Below are 23958 nucleotides of genomic sequence, written 5' to 3'. Positions count from 1 at the left end.
CGCCTTCCGGCTCCACACACAAATTACCACTACGGTCCTTAATGGGCCCTACTCTTTCCCTAGCTATCCTCTTACTCTTAATGTACTTGTAAAATAACTTCGAATTTTCTTTTACTTTACCTTCCAATGTTTTTTCATGCCCTCTTTTTGCTCTCCTAATTTCCTTTTTAAGCTCCCCCCTACACATTCTATACTCCTCTCGGGCTTCCACTGTTTTGAGCCCTCAGTATCTGCCATAAGCCTCCCTTTTTCTCTTTATCCAATCCTGTATATCCCTCGACATCCAGGGTTCCCTGGATTTGTTGGTCCCACCCTTTGTCTTTACTGGAATATGTTGGCCCTGTACTCTCCCTATTTCCTTCTTGAATGAGTCCCACTATTCTGACGCAGATTTACCTAAAAGTAGCTGCTCCCAGTCCACTCTGGCCAAATCATATCTGATCTTATTAAAATCGGCCTTCCCCCAGTTTAGAACTCTGATTTCTGGCCCATCCTTGTCCTTTTCCATAACAACAACTGAGTTATGATCACTATCTGCAAAATGCTCCCCCACTGATACCTCTACCGCTTGCCCTGCTTCATTCCCTAAAATTAAATCCAGGACCGCCCTCTCTCTTGTAGGACTTTCTATGTACTGGCTTAAAAAGCTCTCTTGGATGCATTTTAAGAATTCCGCTCCCTCTAAACCTATCACACTATGACTAACCCAGTTAATGTTGGGGAAGTTGAAATCTCCCACTATTACTACCCTATTATTTTTACACTTCGCTGAAATTTGCCGACATATCTGCTGTTCTATTTCTCTTTGACTGTTTGGGGGCCTATAATACACTCCCAGCAACGTGATTGCTCCTTTTTTGTTTTTCAGTTCTATCCATATGGCTTCATTTGAGGAGCCTAAGATGTCATCCTTCCTTACTGCTGTAATTGATTCCTTGATCAATATTGCGATACCCCCTCCTCTTTTACCTCCTTCCCTGTCTCGTCTGAAGATATATCCTGGAATATTGAGCTGCCAATCCTGCCCCTCTCTCAACCATGTCTGTGACAGCAATTACATCATACTTCCATGTGTATCCATTGAGTTTAGAAGAATAAGGGGTGATTTATTGAAACATAAAAGATCCTAAGGGGACTTGATAGGGAGGATGTTGAAGGGATGTCTCCCTTCATGGGAGAGACTTGGACTAGGGGATACCAGTTTGAAAATAAGGGGCCTCCCATTTAAGTCTGAGATGAGGAGGATATTTTTCTCTCACAGGATTGTCAGTCTGTGGAATTCTCTTCCCCATGGAACAGTGGAAGCAGGGTCATTGAATATTTTTAAGGTTGAGTTAGATGGATTCTTGACTGTCAAGGTGGTCAAAGGGTATATGTGGTAGACAGGAAAGTAGAGGCCACAATCAATTCAGCCATGATCTTATCAAATGGCGGAGCAAGCTCGTGTGGCGGGGGTCAAATGGCCTACTCCTCCCTGCTCCTAATTCACTTGTTTGCATAATAAAATTTGCTGATGATACAAAAGTAAGGGGTTTGGCAAACAGCAAGGTCTAGAAAAGACTTCAGGAGGGCACAATGTTAGTTTGGACAGGCAGATGGTAAATGCAACTGAATGTGGATAAGCCTGAGATAAGAAGTTTTGGGAGGAAACCAAAGGTTGGGAGCATGGAACAACACTGAAGAACACAAATGATCTAGGGGTTCAAATATATAATTCTCTCAAAATGCAAGTGCAGGTAGATAAAGCCCTAAAAAGCACCAGCAGCATTTTGGATTTCATATGTAGGGATGTAGAGTATAACAGTCATGAAGAAATTATAAATTTGTACAGGGCGGTATTTAGGGAACAGTTAGAATAACACTCATTTTTTGGGGCACTCTATTGTAGAAAGGGCATGAAAGTTATAGAAAGCATAGAGATGCAAAACTAGAGTTATGAGGAGAGGCACAAGATACTGGGACTACTTTGAATCAGAGAGAGGATTAAGTGCAGATTTAATAAAGGAAACTATCTGTAACATTCCATTCATCTACAATCTCAGTTCAAAGCTTATGAAAGCTGATGGCCGTACTTGAGTTAATGCAATTACTGTAGGTGATATGTGATGAACTCATTCCCATTTAAACAAGAACAATTCTTCAGTCCTTTTATTTTTGATTTTTCTGTGCAGCTAAACTTGAGGTGGACTTTATTTAAATATCATCCAATTCTGAACTGAGTGGTGAAAAGGCTAGACTTAGCAATCATTAAATTTTTCAGTAATTGTTGAGTCAAACTATATGCAACTGCCAATAACCCAGGAGACAATGTTCAACTTCTTTGTAGAGTCTTATGATTCAGATTTAGGGTTATCTTTTATTTGCTCACATCCATTGCAATACATTTCCTTATCCAGGGTTGGGGGGCAGGGTCAAATGCAGAAGGTTTTAGAAAAATCAAGAATAAGAGAGTCATTTTGTTTAGGAAATGGTTCACAGCACACAGCATCCACTAGCTCATAGAAATGAAATGCTCCATATTTATGAGCTGGTGAGGGGAAGGAGGTGAGAATCTACTTCAACTATAGCTGATTAGGGAAGCCCACAGCCAAGACTGACATAAAAGCATTGATATTTGGCTTGCAATAGTTGTAAGGTTCTGTGACATGCACATTAATTGTTTATTTAAGAATCACAACGTCAAAGATCATAAAAAGTTCTCTTTATAGCTGCCCATAAACTTACTGCCTGAAAGGATGGTTGAGTCAGAAGCTCTTGTAATATTTAAGAAGTATTTAGATATTCACTTGCGTTGCCATAGCCTCCAGGGAAATGGGCCAAGTGCTGGAAAATGGGATGAGTGCTGTCAGCTCTTTGTTGACTGGCACGTGGACACGATGGGCTGAATGGCCTCCTTCAGTGCTGTAAATGTCTATGAGTCTACAGGTACTGTAGCAGCGGGTTTGGAAGTTTTTAGTGGATTACCAAGGATCAAAGAACAAGTAAACCATAAAAATAATTGTTCTTGGCTTATCATTGAGTCCTACTTAAAAAAAGGCCAAGGAGCAATAACTGAAAGAATTACTTTCAATGGATATGTTCAAAAACAGAATCACTGGAAGTTTGCTGTTTCAGTTCCCATGCTCTCACCTTCCCTTTAAGTGCCTCCAATAACATCTCTGCTTTCCGTTTTTCTTCCTTTGCCTTTTGGAATTCAGATTCTTTCTTCTTGCAATCTTCTCGCAAGTTCAGAAGTTGCTGTTAATAATGAGGGAGCAACACAACAAATTCACCAAAGTAAACCATATTTTATTCTTCATCATTACATATCTTTTATGTTTCATCTCTTCCTTTTACGTAGATAGAGGATAATACTTATAAAATTGTTGATTATAATGCTTATTGCACAAGTGAAGATTGCATTATTGATGGGCAAGTAAGGACCACCTGTAGTACCAGCAAGTTTTTTTTTGCATTACAGTACTGCAGAATCCTTAGGATACCCAGTGGTGGTGTCCTGTGCTTTGAGCCTTGTTCCTTCACCTAAACTCATTGACAATAATACATTTTTTAAATTATGATGAATCAGTTGCTGTAGCTAACTTTGATTGGTGATTCACAGTAGAGATGTTCTGGTTAGGTTGACACCTTATGTGCATTCCCTGAAAACATTTAGTAAAGTAACAGGCCAGATCAATGCAGTAAGTGTGAAGTATATGTGATACAACATCATAGTTAATTCAGAGTACACAGTTATAAATGCCTGTTGTTCAGGGATTTGAATCTCCAATGTGTGTAAGATAGGGTGCAGTGCCAGTTCTTGGAAAGCAGAAAAAAAAGTGCCAATGTGAAGCCAGTAAAACAAGCAGCTGCCGGTTTGCAAAACTCATCTGTGTTGCATGCAGATGAATGGAAAGCAGTTCAATATAAAAGTGAGAACTTTCTTTTAAAATCTCGGAAAATACCAGGGTCCATCTGCAGGATACATTCAATTGTTATAGGCTGCTTGGAAAGTGAGATGATGATGCTAGCAGCAATAATTCCTACAACCGTTCTAAGTGGACATCCTGATGAGAGCTTTGTTTACTTAAAATACTTCACAGGCTATATTAAGGACCATATATTGCATTTTTGGGAGTGGTTTTACATTAATTGTCGTATTCTCAAAAATACCATTTTGAGCTCCACTACTGATATTCATAAAATATTCTTGCATATTTCACTAAAGCTCTTACAGGTGTACATTTATCGGCTGATTTATGATTTAGATAACATTACTCAAGTTTATTTTCTCACTTCATGATATCAGAACTTATGAATCTACTTTGTCTTGTAACATGTTTTGCCCTACACGGTGAAGTCTACTTGCTGTAACACAAAATGTATTTGCATGCAAGCTTCCTGAGATGTCAAACCAAACATGATTCAATATGATACTGCTCATTTATAAGCAAATTCAAAATTTTGTTCCGAGGTGCTAAATGGATCTTTTGCATTTAAACTAAGGATTATTGGACAGCCCCATTTCCTTATGGAATGGCTTTGCTGGAGAAATGCAATGCTCTGTATTCAATTTTATGTTTGGTTAAGAGGATAAAGTTGCCTGATATACTACACTTGGAGCTCAGATAAAGTGTTAATTATTAAACTTGCTATTGTGCTAAACAGTTGAAATCTCATCATAAAGTCATACTTTGCTGCTGCAAAGTTTTTATGAACCAAGAATTTAATTTTTACTCTCCACTAAAAAGGAGGGATCTAAGGAATGAGAGAGAGTGGGAGTATGGCTGGAGTTGCTTATTTTCTTAAGTTTTTTTTATTCGTTCACGGGATGTGGGCGTCACTGGCTATTGTCCATTCCTAATTGCCCTTGTTCAGAGGGAATTTAAGAGCCAACCACATTGCTGAGAGTCTGGAGTCATATGTAGGCCAGACCAGGTAAGGATTGCAGTGGTGTCGTGGTCATCAAACTTTTATTTTAATTTCAGATTTTTATTGAATTCATATTTCACCATCTGCCTGGTGGGATTCAAACCAGGGTCCCCAGAGCATTACCCTGGGTCTTTTGGAATACTGGTCCAGTGACAATACCACTATCCCGCCGCCTCCCTTTAATATACTTTTAGATTGTTTGGAAATGTCAAGAACATTTTCTTCAGTTATTTTAGTGTTTTACTTTTTATAAAAGAGCTATCAGTACCTGCTGCATCCCCTGCAATGTCTGTTGCAGTAGTTTTAATTGTTGGTCCTTTGTGGTCTCTTCTTCAGTGTGGTAAAGCTTACCCTGCTCTTGTTTTAGTAAATCTACCTCGTTTCTATAGGCATCCAACTGCCAACGTAGGCTGTCATTCTCTTGTTTAAGTGCTTCAGCCTGAGCAGCTAGTGCTGTAATGGTGGTAAAAGAAAAATATTTAATATCAAATTGTTAAACATAGTGGTCTGGAGTTCCCACATATTTTCCACCCAGATATTAGTGAAATCTGGGCAAATCGATTACAAGAGCAGAAAACATTTCAGAATTTAAAACATAATAAGTTATGTTCATAACCACTTATACTTTGTGATCTTTTCACAGTGGTTCAAAAGTCAATTTGCTTGAAGCAGTCCCTGTCTAAAAGCTGGCAATGTCTCCAGATCAGCTTTGAATTTTGCCACTGATTGCACCAGTACAGGGGCATCATCACAATGCACTCAGAATTTCAGGTGCATATACACCTGTGGTCACCTTAATCCATTGGTCATGAATGATCTGCAGCTACAGTGACCTGCAGTCAATTAAAGTCTCACTCACATCTGTGTGCTGCACTGAAGCTACAATTACACAATTCATAATCAAATAGTCATCTGGTAGCACAGAACTTGAGTATCGCTGAAAAAGAGATATATATAAGCTTTTCATCTTGCACTCAACTCAAACGAACATATGAAATAGGACCAGAAATAGACCATTTGGCCCTTCAAACCTGCTCCGCCATTCAATAAGATCATGGTTGATCTGTTTGTGTGCCGAATTCTACATTTCCATCTACCCCGATAACCTTTAGATTCCCTTGCCTGACAAGAATCTGTTGCTTCTTTGAAACTCTACTAATTCTTCCCTCTCCCTCATTGTCACCTAGGGCAGAATTTCTAGCTTGGTGGGCGAGTGCCCCACCTGCTTGAGCATTAAATAAAGCACGTTGACATCGGCCAAACGTGCCGACATCAACACGCACTCTCGCGATATTTCGCTAGACGGGCACGTGATGGAGAAGGATGTGCGCCCACCATTAATTAAGTGGCCAGTTAAGACCTTTGAGACACCAAGTGTCTGCAACTTTATGAAGCCTGTGCGATTTTTAGGCTGTCACACGGACAAAATGGGCAGGCCACAACTTGCAAAACTTCATTCATGGGCAGGATAAAAGGGGTCAGTGGCCTTGTCAATGCGATTAGTGATGAGTGCAGGATACCACTCGCTGCTGGTTGCTTCTGTGAACAGGACAGCTTCATTTCGCTTCAGAGCTGCATTCAGATATTTTAGAGGCTTCAGTTCTGGACTCAACTGTTGTTTGAAGCCCCCGGAGGGTTTACACCATGTGGGGCCTCCCAGGTATCAGACAGTCTTACCGTACCCTGATAATGGGGATAATGTCTCCACTGGAGGCATCTCCTCTGAAGAGGAAGAGAGGGCCAGAAGGGGGAGGAAACCTGGTGTCCCTATTCAGCTTCCAGGAGAGCGACCTTTGGGGGGAGAGGCGCAGGCACAAAGGCGCATGGCCAACAGGAAGTCCAAGGTGGAAGGGGCCGCAGAAGACGTCACTATCCTGCTGCCAGGGTTTACAGGCGGCAATGTAGCTACCTCAATATGTCTGAGGTGCAATGCCGACAGAGGCTCCGTCTCTCATGGGAGACAGTGACCTCCATCTGTCAGAGGATCGGCCCTGAGATCAGCTCCAACTGTGTGGGTGGACACCCCATGCCAGTGGCCCTGAAGGTCACAGTGGCCCTCAACTTCTATGCCTCCAGCTCTTTCCAGGAGTCAGTGGGGGATCTTTGTGGAGTGTCCCAATTAGCTGTCCATAGTTGCGTCAAACTGGTGACAGACGCTCTGTTCAGGCATGCAATGACTTTCATTCACTACCGTACAGACAAGGCCAGGTAGGCAGAGCAAGCCAGAGGCTTTGCAGTGAATGCTAGGTGCAATCGACTGCACACATGTGGCCATCAAGGCGCCAGCAGGTCAGCCGGGTGCCTTCATCAACAGGAAGGGATTCCACTCCATGTACGTGCAGATAGTGTGTGATCACAAGATGTAAGTGTGTACAAGGTACCCTGGCAGCTCCCATAATGCTTACATCCTGAGGCACTGCCAGGTGCCGAGGCTCTTCAGTGCTCCAGCCTGACTGGATGGATGGCTGCTGGGTGACAATGGTTATCCCCTCAAAAGGTGGCTCATGATGCCTCTCCGCCATCCAAGAACAGAGGCTGAGCAGCGGTACAACAGGTGTCATGCCTCCACAAGGGCAGTGCTAGGGAGAACCATAGGTTTTCTCAAGATGCGCTTCCGATGCCTGGACTGTTCAGGAGGCGCACTCTAATACCGTCAGAGTGTGTGTTACAGATAGTGGTTGCAAGCTGTGCTCTCCACAATCTGGCACTGGCAAGGGGGGATGCAGTGGAGGAAGATGATCTTGATGCAGCTGCACAGGCAACGGATGATGCATCCAGTAGTGAGTCCGAGGACGAGCACGGTGAGGAGATCGCTGAAGGCATATACATGTGGGTAACCTACAGGGAGGCAGGGATGCCTGGGACACTTTGATCCAATACTGCTTCAGCTAGACGACCAAATAAAAACCACCACCACATGCCAGGGCTGCAGGCTCCATATTTGATCCCTGACAGGACCAGTTCCTTGGTCAACAACATAAGCTATGTGCCTTTGCAATAAAGTTTCAGGAGACACACGTCCTTCACAACATCATGGCCTACCCTGCACCTACAGAACAAATGAAGTATACAGAGGCCAGTTGCACAAAATAACACATCATTTACTTGTGAATGTTAAAAGTAGCAGAAATGAACATGAACAGGTGTTTTCCATCACACCATTAAAAAATGAAGAAAAATGGGGGAACCAAATACCGTCTGTGTTGTGTTTAAGGCGTTTTAAGTTTTTGCTTGCGGTTGCTACGGCTAGGTTCTCTCCCCTCGCTGGCACCGGCATTGGAGGCAGCCTGTTCACTCGGCTGTCTTGTTGGCCTTGATGACCTTGGCGGGTGTCCTCTGGCCCATGCACCCTGTGCTGGGAGGGAGTGGCTAGTGCCACGGCTGGCATCTCCCCAGTCGCCGCAGCCTCATCAGATGCTGCAGTCACTGACAGAGGGGCAGAGGAGCTGCTACCATCATCCAGAACGCCCTGAGGAACTCGCAGAGATGTCAGGCAGCTTGTGTGCCAATGTGAGGTTGCTTTGGACCTCCCTGCTCACCATTGATGGACAGGCACCTAGCTGGGATACTGGGTGCCCAATGCATCTCCTACACTGACACTGATCAGCTGAGGCCATTGCCGGTGTGAGGGCTTGCAGGTCCGAGCGTATCCCCAAGAATCCCTGATCGAGTCCCTGGAGGAGCCTCTCCATGAGAATCACCACTCTCTCCATGGAGGAGGCACTGCGCTCGGTTATGAGAGGCAACACAGTGCTTATGCTCCACATGGACTTCTCCACAATGGACACCATGGCACACATTCCCTTATGTATCTCCGTCTGTCAGATCCTCCCGCATACCCTGCTGGACATCTAGCATCTGCTGCCTCAGGGACAACTCCAGAGGCCCATTATCAGCCATTGACTGAGCCTTGTCCTGGTCCTCAGCAGTCCTCTGACTGCCGATGCCCTGGGCACTCTCTGCCTCCACCTGCACCTCAAGCGAGTGTGAAGTGCCTCCACCAGTGTGCACCGATAGACCAGGCGGCGATGTTATGCCAACCAAGGTGCTGGTATCTGTGCTGGCGCCTGATTGACAGAGAGGGCATGACGCAGGTATGTGGTGAGCAAGGTGGTCCGCAGGGGTCATGGGTGGGCCTTCAGGCTCCTCATAATGAACTGCTGGTGAGCCTAAAAGGGAGGATGACGACGACATGTCATTAGTTTGAGTCGTGAAACTGTCACTGTGCATGCCTGGCACCCTGATGAGACAGAGGATTGTATCAGAGTGCCCTCGTCTTTCCAATATCAATGGAGATTGTAGGTTCCAGGCTCACATCAATATAGAGACTACACTGGAATGGTAGCAATAACCGACATTCTCACCTCAGTGCACTCCACTCTTACCTTCCTCTGGTACCTGAACCTCACCATGGCCGCTTGGTCGAGGTGCATGGCGCCTCTTGCTTGTATTGCGAGAGGATGAGGTGGTGTGGGTGTCCCCCACTAGTCCACGACCTCTCAGCATTGTTATGAGATGTTTTCTCCTGAAAGGGCAGAGGGGCATTGATTAGTCCACTCTCTACCTGCAGCTCCATTGCAGCCTGGCCAATAACACCTGAGGAGCACCTTGCAGTGCTCAGGCGATTCATGACCCTGGAGCATCAAGGCACTCAGTCCAAGCAGCCAGGGCTCACCCCCTTGGCCAGCTCCTGCCTCATTGACATTTGACACTCTCAGTCTAATACCTCTGAGGTCCAAGGTGGGGGGTGGGACAGCTCTTAACTGTTCTGCAAAGTGACCTATGCCAACATGGTACTCATCCTTCCCGATCGCAGCAGATTGTTGAAGCGCTTACGGCATTAGACCCATGTGCGACTCACCACATTGTGGCTGCTGACCCTGGATGCCATCTCCTCCCACGCCTTTTTGATGAGGTGGGGGGTCCTCCTCCTCCTGTCCCCGAGGACGAGGGTTTCTCTCCTCGCTGTCACCACCTCCAGGAGGGCTGCGAGGCACTCGTCCGAAAAATGCAGGGCCAACTGCCCTGCCAGCCTGCCCTCCCGCCTGCCGTGTCCACCCACTACAGTGTCCATTGGCAACACGTCCGCGTCTCTCAAAGGCAGCTTTCCAAGGATTGCTGAGGCTGCACTTGAATTGGCTATTGGGTCGCCGTTGGACCTGGTGGTCATCATGACTCCACCCCCTCACGCACATTCCAGGTTGCATATCATGCTGGGCAGGCATTAATTGGCCCCCGCGTAAAATCATGGAGCGCTGCTGATTGCGGGCGGCAGTCGGATTCCCAACTGCCCCCGTCAATCCTGCATGCCAAGGGTAAAATTCTGCCCCTAGAGTTGAGAAAGCAAATTGGCCATTCTCCCCAATACAAAACAATAGCTCCACTGGCCAATCCCAGATAAAGTCCAAATAATTAAATTTGTATGTCCTTGCTTCAGTTTGCGTTGAACGAACAATAGTATGGACTGCCACAGAAGTTTTCTAAAAATTGACTTTTTCTTCTGATTTGAAAAGTCTGAATCAAGAACTCATGGCTGAAGCAAAGCATTTCCTCCCCTCTTTACTTCTCCTGAACTCAGGGACACTTAGCAGGGGATGGTTATATAAGCATTGATAGCTCTCTGATATGATGCTCAAACTACAATTGTGTGTGTGCAAGCCCACGCAACAAGATTTACAAGCTCATCGACTATGGTGGGGATCCTCATCTGATGTCCAGTTCAACATAAGCATACTTTTCAGCAGAGATCACTGGATAAAGAAAGAAAGAGTGAGGCTACCAAATGATTTCCCCCTTTCCCTAGCTCAGGAACAAAGAGGACCACTGTAGTGCTCGGAGTACCTTCCTGGCTAAGGCTAAGTAATGCTAAGTACTTAGCATCAACCATGCTTATATCCTGGGATTTACTGTACAGTTCAGTACTGCACCAAATGTGTTCATTTAAAGTCTGAAGAAGAAAGATAGAATTCACTATAAAAATCCTTTAAATTTGGCATTGGGTGTTGGGTAGATCTAGTTAATCAGAGCAAAATCAGAAGATTAAATGTGTTATGGTGGGCAGGTATTACATTACAAATTTTTAGGAAACATTTTTTTTTAAATCATGGACTGAGTTTAAAGACTGTTCTCAAAATGGCTCAAGGTTACCAGGCAGAATTGTGGATTTCAACCATCTTTCTTACCTTCTGAGGTGAACAAGAATGCATACCCAGACATATATAATACACAAAAAAATTTGAAACTCAGTGAAGCTATGGGCCAAGTGCTGGTAAATGGGATTAAGTAGGTAGGTCAGGTGTTTCTCACATGTCGCTGCAGACTCGATGGGCCGAAGGGCCTCTTCTGCACTGTGATATTCTGTGATTCTGAGTGTCCCAAATGAGTAAACAGAAACTCATTGCCTTGATGGCCTTTCCTCCAAATACAAAGAGACTAACTGATAAGCCACTTTAAGGCGTGAACAGCTCTGGCTCTTTTGAACACAGCAGGTGGTCAAAAAGAATTCAAAACTGTAATGGAATTACCACTTGCCTTATATGGGGCAATGACTTAGCATAACATTAGCCATCTTTGTTTAATGCTGTTTAAAAAAAGGGCAGCAAGCTGCCTAGAGACAGATCCATCTTGAACTAGCTTCAGTGTAGCAGAAAAGACAACCGCTTGCAACAGGGAGAGGCAAAGGGAGACAACCAGAAAAACAGCAACAGAATTACCTGGAAAAACTCAGCAGGTCTGGCAGCATCGGCGGAGAAGAAATCAGTTAACGTTTCGAGCCTTCATGGCCCATCGGCAGAACAGAAAACAGCTATTGGTCTGCTCTAAAGTAACTAGGCAGTTAAAAGTATCACTCCTGCAGAAGTAAGAGGCCTTCTCTCTTCCTCGTAAACCTGATTCCACCTAAGCTCATTTGTTAAAGCAGCATCTGGAAATTCGAAAGTGGAAGCCATCGCAGCTGCAGAGACAATTCTATAACCTCAAAACCATCACTCCAGACAACACAACATTTCGACTTTGAAAAACTAGCAGGCCTGCGTTGAACAATACAGCCTGAACTTGACTCGCGTTTATAAGTATCTTTTTATCTTCCTCTGTAACTAATCTTTGTGGGTGTATGTGTTAGTAACTTTATCTTTTCTTAAATAACTTCCAGAGCAGTGGTGCGAAATAAACTAACCTTTTGCACTAACAAGGGTTTGCTGCTGGGTTATTTTTAAATTGGATTACTCAAAGGTCAAAATATACACACTCACAAACAAACACATTGTTCACAGGTAATCTTGAAGACACACTTTTTAAAGCATCCATGACAAATGGGGCCTTAAATCTCAAATTGAATAGTGGTGCAAGCACCTCTAACCAAGCAAGAAAACCAGCTCTTGCAGATCGAAAGACTACAAAATGTGAGCAAGTTCCCAGAGCTAATACAAAAACCATCTCTGCAGAAATAATAAAGGCATAATCAATTTCCATGTAAATTAATACAGCAGGAGTCTCATAACAAAATATCCCTTGTTGAGCTAGATTTCAGTAGGACTCAATTCACTGCTAACATGTTAACTGCTATTATTGCATCTATCAGAAAAAAGAAACCAATTAGCTCTTCAAAGCCTACAATTCTAGGCCCAAGAAGTAAATTATACTAATTTGAGGGTGAAGTATTCTGCAGTCCATTAAAGTCTAAAGTACTGATATATGTGACTACAGACCATTGTAAGAAAATCTCATTGATACAAATATGAGTGTTAATATGTAATGTTTTGTAGATCTCCTTGAGAAGGGGAGGAGTTTTACTGCTAAGGACTTTTTCTCCCTCTCTTCAACTTGGTTATATTTGGTGACCACTTTGTGTAAGATTCAGCTACAATGTAAAGCTTCTGCTCCCCCACCCTCAGGCATACATTAAGACAGCCTTATGACATTTCAGTAGCTATCATAAAGGTTTGTAAATCTTGGTATCTTTCAGTGGTACTGTATTACACATGTCCCAGAATGAGGGAGGTGAGAGTACATGCCAATTAACTCTGTAATGGTGAATCGTGTCAGAGTAGGCATGTACAGTAACTAATAAAGTAATTGGAAGTCCCCTGGCATATTTTGGAACTACTCCACAGCACAGGGTTTATAACATGTGCTGCTACATCAAATGGCAGCAAATCAGCTCTACAATTGTAATTAAACTACCTGGTGGTGGCTAAACATCTGCAAGTGGGGGAAAAAAGTTGGATAGGAGTTGATGGCTAACCTCAGGTTCTATATTAGTGAAAATAAAGTGCAGGTCCTACAGTAGCTTGCAGAGGAACGAGGGGGCAATGAGGAACTATCCTAAAGCGCCTGCCACAACCTGCGTTAGCTTAATCCAGGGCATATCACATTCATGCCATCTAATGCCTAGACTGGTCACAATAAAACAGTATTAAACCAGACACACACCTAGTAAAAACCCCTTTCCAACAGAAGGTGCAATGTCCACTGAGCTCAAAGTTGGTCTTCAAAAATAGATCTATTTAGCACCTGCAGGAGCTTGTTCCATCGGACAATAGGGGCACTTTAATTTTCCACCATTGATTCATCAGGACACTTCACAAGAACACCAATATAAGGGGGAAAACAACAATTTATACTGTGTGTGAAGAGAATGCTGATTGGTTGGCAAGTGGTGTTGCCATGGAGAATGCACCAGTGATGGTGACTGACAGTTAACTGCCAAGCATTGTTTGAAATTTAAACCAGGTAGCTTGACCCTAATTGGTCAAGGCATTGCCCTGAGGAATGAGTCAGCGAATGGCTGTCACTTATTCTGTTTAGCTGCAACAGGTGCAATGTGCGTACATGTTCTTTCTATCTGCAAAGAACAGGGCCCTGTGTATTAATATATGTAGCTTCCAGTACATGCAAATGCACCACGCTGCAAAATCGACTGACGATCTAGTTGTCAACATAATTCTTAGCACACTGAGGATTATTTAGCAAATGTTGTCCAGTCACAGAATCATATCTAATGTTGGACACTGTTTTGAGTTATGCAAGAATGGGCTGGCACATGTTGTTTGATACGATCCGCCAGTCTTTGTGATGTACAGCCTACATGCCTAGCATCACACTGGCACTTTGTGTGATAGGCAGAATGCCTTTTTTTGGTCGATGGCAGCATCCTGTTAGTGGTGAATACCACTCATGTTGCTACTGCATTGCAGCAGTGTGAAACAGCTAGCTTAACCTGTTGTTCGAATTTTTGAGATACCTTCCAGGGTAATCTGAGGCAGACTGAGCATTTTTCAGGGCTGAAAGTGACAGCCTTAGGCCCGTTCATGAGTTTGCATGATATACAGTGCAAAATGACCTGATAAGGGTAGCCATTTTCCTGCTGGATGCTTATGATGTGCCCTATTTCAGCATTATCATGAAAATACAATAATTCTCAATATTGTGATTTATTCTAAAATCGGTTTAATTGTGGGGTTTGGATAGTTTCTCTGTGCATATGTGTATGTGTTTGGGATTTAATTGAATTGGAGACAGCTGGCCTGGAGGCTTTGAGTCATCAACAAGAAGCTAGGTTTGAAATGCTAAATATGTAAACAGGGCTGAAGTTTTAGAACGAGGTGTGAGGAAAACTTGCATTTATAGATAAATTAGGGCGGTTTGAATTTCAAAGAGATGGGGGGAGGTTACACCTAGCCAGAGGAAGCTAAGCTAAACAGTGTGTTTATTTTTCCCAAAGGTTACTGATAATATGAGCACTGTGAAAAGATTTATATCATGAGAAAGGTAAAGTTCCAAAGACATATCAGAACAATGAAATTTGCATTAAAAAGGGAGAAACATGTATAAAGGGAATGAGGCTATGTGTAAGAGGAGAAGGCATTCTAAGATCTAACAAGTGTGAAAAGCCTCCAGCCTCTGTGCATCAAGTTACTGTCTACAGGGACTAAAGCTGAGAAAACGCACTTTGAGTTTAACTGTCCAGGGTGTTGAGTGGTTTTGCCTGGGTCTGTTTAAATCTATTTCACAGAATCACAGAGTAGAAGAGGCCTTTCGGCCCATTGAGTCTGCACCGACACGTGAGAAACACACGACCTACCTACCTAATCCCATTTAACAGCACTTGGCCCATAGCCTTGAATGTTATGACGTGCCAAGTGCTCATACAGGTACTTTTTAAAGGATGTGAGGCAACCCGCCTCCACCACCCTCCCAGGCAGTGCATTCCAGACCGTCACCACCCTCTGGGTAAAAAAGTTTTTCCTCACATCCCCCCTAAACCTCCTGCTCCTCACCTTGAACTTATGCCCCCTTGTGACTGACCCTTCAACTAAGGGGAACAGCTGCTCCCTATCCACCCTGTCCATGCCCCTCATAATCTTGTACACCTCAATCAGGTCGCCCCTCAGTCTTCTCCGCTCCAATGAAAACAACCCAAGTCTATCCAACCTCTCTTCATAACTTAAATGTTTCATCCCAGGCAACATCCTGGTGAATCTCCTCTGCACCCCCTCCAGTGCAACCACATCCTTCCTATAATGTGGAGACCAGAACTGCACACAGTACTCCAGCTGTGGCTTCACCAAGGTTCTATACAATTCCAACATGACCTCCCTACTTCAGAGATCTATGGACACACACGCCAAGGTCCCTTTGTTCCCCAGAACTTCCTAGCGTCATGCCATTCATTGAATACTTCCTTGTCAAATTACTCCTTCCAAAGTGTATCACCTCAAATTTTTCAGGGTTAAATTCCATCTTCCACTTATCTGCCCATTTGACCATCCCGTCTATATCTTCCTATTTGTTTCTCCTGTTGCTTTTACAGGGGTGTAACTGGAGGCCAGATTAATTAGGGGTTTTAGGAGTTATTATAATAGTAATTTGTAGACCTATGCATGTGCTTGAAATCTTTTCTTTTGTTAATAAATGTTTAATTTAGTTTTCTAAAAACCTCTGAAATTGTGGTAGTCTTATTACTTCTGAATTGAAGATACACATCTTGAAATAAAATACAAGTTGCAAAACAGTTGTGACCTTGTGATCATGTTTCCCTCGTGGATTTGATCTGCCTGGCACAAATCATCTGCCACATCATAACAACATCAAGCTTGCATGGTGAGCAAATGGCTCAGGCCCTATTTATAAAGTTTGCCGATAAGGCCAATCTTATAGCATGTGGAACTGTAAGAGTCCCAACATGCATACTGATCAGTGAGGGTAGGCTTGTGGTAGACCGTGGTAGAGAACCCACTGGCAGATTTTTCAACTAGTACGTCAAGAAAGGGCAGTTCAATTGACTGCTCCATTTCAAAGGTGAATTTGAGCGCAGGATGGAGTTCATTAAGACATGTAAGGAAATTGCTACATGCAGCTGCAGATTTAAATATAGCAAACATATCATCCACCTATCAGAAATAAGCGAGGGGTAGGAGGTTAGGTGTCATTCCATCGAAGACATGTTTCTCATGGAACCCAAGACCGAAGTTTGTGAAAGCTGGGCTTAGAGGGGATCCCATAGCAACATTATCTATGCAGGCATATATGGTGTCACTAAAACTCAACTCAACTGCATGAGTTGCCGAGTTCAAAAGTTCAATGAATACTGATCCACGTAATGGTGGTGGGTCTAGATCACCATGATATAGTGCTGAGGCGCAAATATCTATGGCTTCCTTAAGTGGAAATTGGTGAATAAGCTAGCAATGTCAACTGAGCACATGCCCAAATACATGTGAGCAAAAATTGGCGAGAGAAAGTTACATTCAGAACAATAGGGAATTTCCTAGTGTATTTTTGGAACAAACAAAATGATGAAATTGCTGCAATGCTTATCCTGGTACAAAAATACACCTGCAGCCCTCAAAACTTTAATCTGAATATACACAGTTTCTTTAAATATCAGATTAGAACTGGGCCCCAAGAAACCATCTTCTTTTAATTACTGATACACTGAACATTTCTGTAGATGACTCCGATTTATTGAGAATTTTGAGAAGAAAAACCCCATAGGTTGTTACAGGATGCAATCAAAACAGATAAATTTTTAATAATTTGTGTAAAATGTAAGTACAAATGATAAAACAATCAAAGCATTGCATTTAAATCTCACTCATACAGCTTTTCTTTCCTGTTGTGGAAATATATTTATGAAATGGACAAACACAAGTGAACCAACTTAAAACATGAAAATCTATCCAATTCTGAAAATATTAGTCTGTCTTTTCTTTTCACAGGTGTTGACAGACTTGCTGTATATTTTCACCAATTTCTGCATTTCTATTCTACAAAATCAAAGGAGAAACAAATTGGACAGAAGAGAAAGCTGACAAAAAATATTCAACATCTTTCCATTTCCTTATTTTCATTTGCAATATTATTTCAGCTGTTTTTAAAAGGAACCACATTACCCTCCACTACCATTTATCTAATATAATGGGAAAAACAGTGCGTTAATCATGATTATTTTCATATTCCATTTTTAGAACTTCTTTTGCCTTTGTTTTCATTGCATCTTTCCCAGTTCCTGGATTTACAATATACTTTGCAGCTTTATATGCTCTTTCCTTTAGGTTGTTATCTCTTGTCCCTTTCGTCAGCCATGACAAGTAGAGCTGTTTCGCCTTATATTGGTCCTCTATTAAGTTCTTTGGTAATTTGTAATTTTACTGGATAACAGTTTTGACCAGTTGGTTACAGTCTGTCTTTTTAAATTTGTTCATGGGATGTGGGCGTTGCTGGCTAAGCCAGCATTTACTGCCCATCCCTAATTGCCTTTGAGAACTGAAGGGCATGTAAGGGTCAACCACATTGTTGTGGGTTTGGAGACACATTGTGATTACGACAATTGACAACGGTTTCCAGATTTTTTGAATTCACCATTTGCTGTGGTAGGATTTGAACCCGGGTCCCCAGAGCATTACCCTAGGTCTCTGGATTACTAATTCAGTGACTATGCAACTATGCCACCACTTCCTAATAAAGTTAGCCTTGCCAAAATCTAGAATCTTAGTAACTGTGCTAAGTAGTTAAAATTGGATTTAATCATATTATGATCACTGTTATATAAATATTCTCCCCCTCTTAGATTAACAAACTCTACCTCATTATTCATTACTAAATCTAAAATGGCCTGTTCTCCCTGTTTCTGGAACATCTTGCTCTAGAAACTATCTTGAAAGCACGCAAGAAATTCATCATCTAGGTGACTCGAGCTACTCTGCTCTTTATAACTTATATGAAAATTGAAGTCTCTCATTAAAACTTTGCTTTTGCTACAAGTTATTTTAATCTCCTAATTAATACATTCTGCCACTTCACAATTTATCTGCAGGCTTTAGACAGTCCCATTATAGTGAAGTGCTTTCTTATTCTAACCATCGTGTCTCCATTGATTGCTTTCTATATCTCCTCTTACTAGTGTTGTAATAATGTTTCTAGAATTTTGTGTTTTTGTTTGATTTCCAGCAGCTGCTATTCAATTTATTAACTGCTTTTAGTAATAAATTTTCCTAAAGTCTAGCTCCCAACAAACATGAAAAATGGTAGTTGCAAGTGTTAGACAGAGAACCAAGTGCATCTGTGACAGAAATATATACTTGTATAGAAAATTGTGCCTCATTCCAACAAAAATCAGTCTTCAAAGCTCTCAGATTAAGATCCTATTGATAAACATATTATGGTGCTGCAGCTCAAAGAGGCTAAAAACCTAAAACTTGGGAAAACTTATGTGTATGTGGGGAAAGCATAATTGTATTGATATAATTAGTGGACTTTGCAAATAGCATCCCAAAATTACTGATTACTGCTCATTTTGCTGGTAAATAGTTACCATAGTGACACAAGCTGCAATTACTCAAAATATGCATACATAATGACTTGTTACAAGTCAGTTCAGAGCTGATTGAAGAAATCAGTGTGCAAGCCCACAGTATAGAATAAATTGAAACCTTCTGGGAGAAAAGCAATTTTGCAGGCTCTATTAAGCCTATTGTAGATAGGTTTAATCATCAACAAGATGTCCTTGTATGTGAAACACTTAAGAATATAATTGCGAGAGTATCTGTCAGGGCATTTCCAGATGCTGAAAAGATGAACCTTTGAGCATTAACCAAGGCATCATTCCACTGAGGATAAATGCCAGATGGGAAACAATTAAACGGTTTCAGGAAGCAAACGAAATCAGAGCAGAAACATACATGCCCAACAGTTCGTGTTGCAGTTATCTGTAATTATCACATTGCTTCCAGTCAATATAGAGTTCATCATATTTATTTAACCCACTCAAATTATACCAACTCATTGACTGTCACCAAATTATTTTTCCATGTTGTAAAACAATATTTTCTCTACTCCAAAATTTATACATGCTGCCAAAGTAAAATGGGCCTGGGGTACTAATTATTTTTCTCACTCTAATTTTTCCCTTACTTTTCTTTTCTGAAGATGCTGTTTGGCTCTGGGGATTGTTCCATGAATACTGTTAACCTCATATCTCATCCAACTGGTCATTCTGCATATGTGAGCCAGATACAAAGGACAAAATTTCTGCTTGGGCTCAATCAGCAAAACGGGTGCAAGTTGCACAAAAATGGTGCCCCTTTTGAAGAGTTTTCCTCCTCAACCTCATTTGCATATTGAACACAAAATTTCTTATGAACCGGCACCATTGGGTGGTGTTTTAAATTGCCATTAAAAAAAAAATCTTTCACAGGGTGTGGGCATCACTGGCTGGGTCAGCATTTATTAGCCATCCCCAATTGCCCTTGAGAAGGTGGTGAGCTGCCTTCTTGAACCACTGCAGTCCATGTGGTATAGTTGCACCCACAGCACTGCTAGGAAGGCAGTTCCAGGATTTTGACCCAGTGACAGTGAAGGAGCGGTGATATTTCCCAAGACAGGATGATGTACGGCTTGGAGGGGAATTTGCAGGTGACGGAGATTAAAATAGCTTGTAGCAAAAGCAAAGTTTTAAGGAGAGACTTCAATTTTAATGTAAGTTATAAAGAGCAGATTAGCTCGAGTCAGCAAGATGATGAATTTCTTGAGTGCGTCCAAGATAGTTGCCATGTATCTGCCGCCCCTGTCCTTCTAAGTGGTAGAGCCTTGGTGAGTTGCTGCAGTGCATCTTGTAGATGGTACACACTGCTGCCACTGTGCATCGGTGATGGAGGAAGTGAATGTTGAAGGTGGTGGACGGGGTGCCAATCAATCAAACGGGCTGCTTTGACCTGGATTGTGTTGAGCTTCTTGAGTGTTGTTAGAGCTGCACTCATCCAACTGAGTGGATAGTATTCCATCAAACTCTTGACTTTTACCTTTTAGATGGTGGGCAGGCTTTGGAAACTCAGGAGGTGAGTTGCTCGATGCAGTATTCCCAGTTTCTGATGTGCTCTTCTAGCCACAGTATTTATGTGGTTTGTCCAGTTCAGTTTCTGGTCAATGGTAACCCCCAGGATGTTGACAGTGGGGGATTCAGCAATGGCAATGCCATTGAATTTGAAGGGAAGACGGTTAGGTTCTCTTTTGTTGGAGATGGTCATTGCCTGGCACTTGATTTGCACAAATGTTACTTGCCATTTACCAGCCCAATCCTGAATGTTGTCCGGGTATTGCTGTGTATGGATACGGACTGCTTCAGCCTCCGAGTCGTCACGAAGGGCACAGAACATCGTGCAGTGAACATCCCCACATCTTACCTTATGATGGAGGGAAGTCATTGATGAAGTAGTTCAAGATGGTTGGGGCCTAGGACTCCACCCTCTGGCACTCCTGCAGCGACATCCCAGGGCTGAGATGGCTGACCTCCAACAACCACACCCATCCTCCTTTGTGATATGTATGATCCCAAAAAGTGGAGGGTTTTCCCGATTCCCATTCACTCCAATTTTGCTAGGACGTGTTGATGCCACACTCAGTCAAATGATCCTTGATGTCAAGGGCAGTCACTCTCACATCACCTCGAGTTCAGCTCTTTATTCCATGTTTGGACCAAGGCTGTAATGAAGTCAGGAGCAGTGTTGGTCCTGGCAGAACCCAAACTGAGCGTCAGTGAGCAGATTATTGCTGAATAAGTGCCACTTGATAGCACTATTTTTTAAAAATGTTGCTTTTTAAAAATTCTTTAAAACTTAAGGGTACTAACTAGGTGCAGTTTGACTGATAATAGATTTAATCACAACCATTAAGTATTTCAATCAGTGTTAATCCACCACCTGAGACTAACTCAATTTTAAATTACTGAAAATTACTTATGAAAAAATATACACAGCCACTTCCTAGTTATACTGGGGTACAGTAGTCAGTTTCTTAGTAAGTTAAAAAATATATACTCAAAAGCTGATAAAATGTTCTTATTAGTGTCTTGCTCCTAAAAGAACCAGTTTAATTTTTGGAGCAACCTTGAAAGCCTGTAATGAATAATGGTGATTAATTCTTCCTGTGGTCATGCTTTTAGTGGTATATGTATAAAACTAACAATAGATTGTGGAAATATTATTTGCAATGAACATAATTTATGCTTAAAATACCACAATATTTTGTGCCAGTGACTTTGATTTTCAACAAATTCGCTGGAAAAAAAGTGCATTCAAACGAAATTTCCAGATGCAAATGTGGATCAGGTATTCCCATCATGAATGGCATCCTGATTGAGCCCAATACCATCCTCACCTAAAATCCACATGTGATTTTCTGGCAAGAATCAGTGAAAAGTAATAATGTAGGGCCATGGTCAATTTCGCTCCACTATTTTTTTTCGATCAGGGATGCTGAGACCAAAGAAGCCAGCTATCATTACCTGGTTGAGATCACCTAACTCAGCATAGACCAGAGATTCAACCAGGCCTAACACACACTGAACAACCCATTTATAAAATGAGCTAAGAGAATCTCCAATTAACTAATTATTGTTCTGTTCATCATACTTGTTCATTCTTATATTTGCTTTAGGAAATTAGAACACTACCAGTATTATGTGAATTGCATTGGAGAAAAACAAAGGTACGGCTATAAATTTCTCAGGGTAATACAGGTCAAGGTTTTATGTGGTGAAGATGGCCCTGTCCAGTGACAGGAAAGTCAGGCATAACCCCACCTCAGCCGGTTATGGGTTCTGATTGGATTTTATGATCCTCATAAAATGAATTGCCTGTAGTTAGGGCTTATGGTCTTTTAAGGAATGAGGTTTCCCCATCAGCAGCAGCGGGAAGACGCCCTTGTGGCCCTTGAAGGTTGGTGGGCGGCTATTCATTACCTTCTCCACCATTGGTAAAATGCCAGCAGCAGTGGGAAGGCGATTGGCACACCACTCCCTGCCATCTCACTCAATTTTACACACACCACACCTCCTAGGGGCCCTGTAAACTTCGGGCCAGTATTACAAAATGGGTCCAAAAAAAAAGGGGGCTGAAGCTACAGATCCCCATATCTATTTCACTATTAAGGTACACTGAGGGAGATTCAATTTGTCTTGACTTTTTATTCGCAAAAGCAACAGAAGATGCACTATGAAAAGTTTCACAACTGCATTTATGAATAAACCCTTTTCATTATAAATTTCTACGTCCACATTTATAATAGAACTGCTTAGCTGCTTGTGTAAACTTGTCATGCTATAATTATATTCGATCCAGTGATGGCACCACAGTACCACTACTAGTGGGAGGTACAAATGCCATGCTCTAATTATTATAATACCCTCCTGTCAGTGGAGGCATCACCATCTAAATGCAACACTTGATTTTGATATGCTGTTACAGGAGACTGACTAGTAATTTATATATTGGAAATCTATCTGATACCCTTTAATATAGATACACACTGGAGTTTTGATGGAATATTATTTACATATGTATTGATATTTTGCAGGATTTGGTGCTAATGTTTTATTTTACAGGAGACAGGAGAACCTGGTCTGTGCGGTTCAGCTCCTTTCTGAATATATTTACTGAGCCATTCAGGAAACTTGGGAGTGCAATGAAGGAAATGGACAAGAAGGTAGGGCGGAGGAATGAAAGGGGCCAGAAGAAACTTTTGGCATGTGCCAAAATCTGTAGTGTTGCCATGGAGTCAGCTCTGTGTATTTAGTTCAGTGCCTGGGAACTTAAAAAGCATTGCAAATCCAGCAGGTTGGTCATCATTTTCTGTTGGTATTTTATTTTTTTTAAGCAGCTGCCATCTGAATCCACTGAAATTTCTTTTTGAAACTGTCCAAACAATTTTTATTTTCTTCAGTATTCTGCAAATGGGACTATTATATTAAAACAATATTTAAAATATATACATGCTCCTCAGTAGAAGAAACAAATTTGTGCTTTAAGTCTTCCACCATAGTAGAAAGTACAGCCAACCATATCAACTACAAGCTGAAGGTGCTCAGAGATCAAAATAAAAACAGCAAATGCCAGAAATCTGAACTAAGAACATTCTTGAAAGACAGCAAAGGTTAAGCCAGTACCACTGCAATTCCCACTCTAACTTTCCTCAGCATCCTCAGAAGCACCCCATCTGGTCCTGGTGACTAATCAACTTTGTCTAAAGGTAGCACAAAACAAAAAAATGGCATTGAAGAGCAAATTGATGTTGCTGTGGTTACACCATATCCTGTGACAAAATTCAGTGTTAGAGAAGTAAATAAAGATTATTCTAGTGACTCAAGGCATGTAGATTGGACCAAGGACACCAGAGATCTACTGCAGAGTGATTAAGATTCCATCTAGCAGGCTGACCTTATGTAATTGTACGGATTCATGTGGAAGCTAAGTCATGTATTTCTTAAAATATTTAAGTTGTTGAAACTAAACTCTCGGTCTTAATAAGCTTTGCTGGAGTGGCTAAAATCTGCCACCCAGTGCTTGATTTCTTGTTTCATATACACTGTTGCGTATACTGAAGTGCAGAATCATCCAATGTGCCAAGGTCAAGTAATGCAAAGTACAGCAAACTCAACTCATGTAACACATTAATGATAATTCACATTAGTTGACAGGATATACTCTAATTGTTGACTTGCCACACTCTGGGAAATCATGGAGGATAGGAATAAAGTAAGCAACAGATAGAGGC

The 23958-nt window shown here is 42.0% G+C and overlaps 1 protein-coding gene across 1 annotated transcript in view; it reads right to left on the bottom strand.

Moving 5' to 3' along the window:
- LOC144683754 (ecto-NOX disulfide-thiol exchanger 2-like) overlaps positions 1 to 23958 on the bottom strand; it is a 328442-nt gene that overhangs the window by 36517 nt on the left and 267967 nt on the right. The window contains exons 14-15 of the mRNA XM_078547116.1: positions 5180 to 5364; positions 3130 to 3237 (exon numbers count right to left, since the gene is read on the bottom strand). Of these exons, the coding sequence (XP_078403242.1) occupies positions 3130 to 3237; positions 5180 to 5364 (293 nt within the window). The remainder of the gene's footprint in view (positions 1 to 3129; positions 3238 to 5179; positions 5365 to 23958) is intronic.

The sequence above is a fragment of the Cetorhinus maximus genome, chromosome 8, assembly GCF_964194155.1.
Source record: "Cetorhinus maximus chromosome 8, sCetMax3.hap1.1, whole genome shotgun sequence".
Classification (NCBI taxonomy): Eukaryota; Metazoa; Chordata; class Chondrichthyes; order Lamniformes; family Cetorhinidae; genus Cetorhinus; species Cetorhinus maximus.
This window is presented reverse-complemented; position numbering and strand designations above follow the sequence as displayed.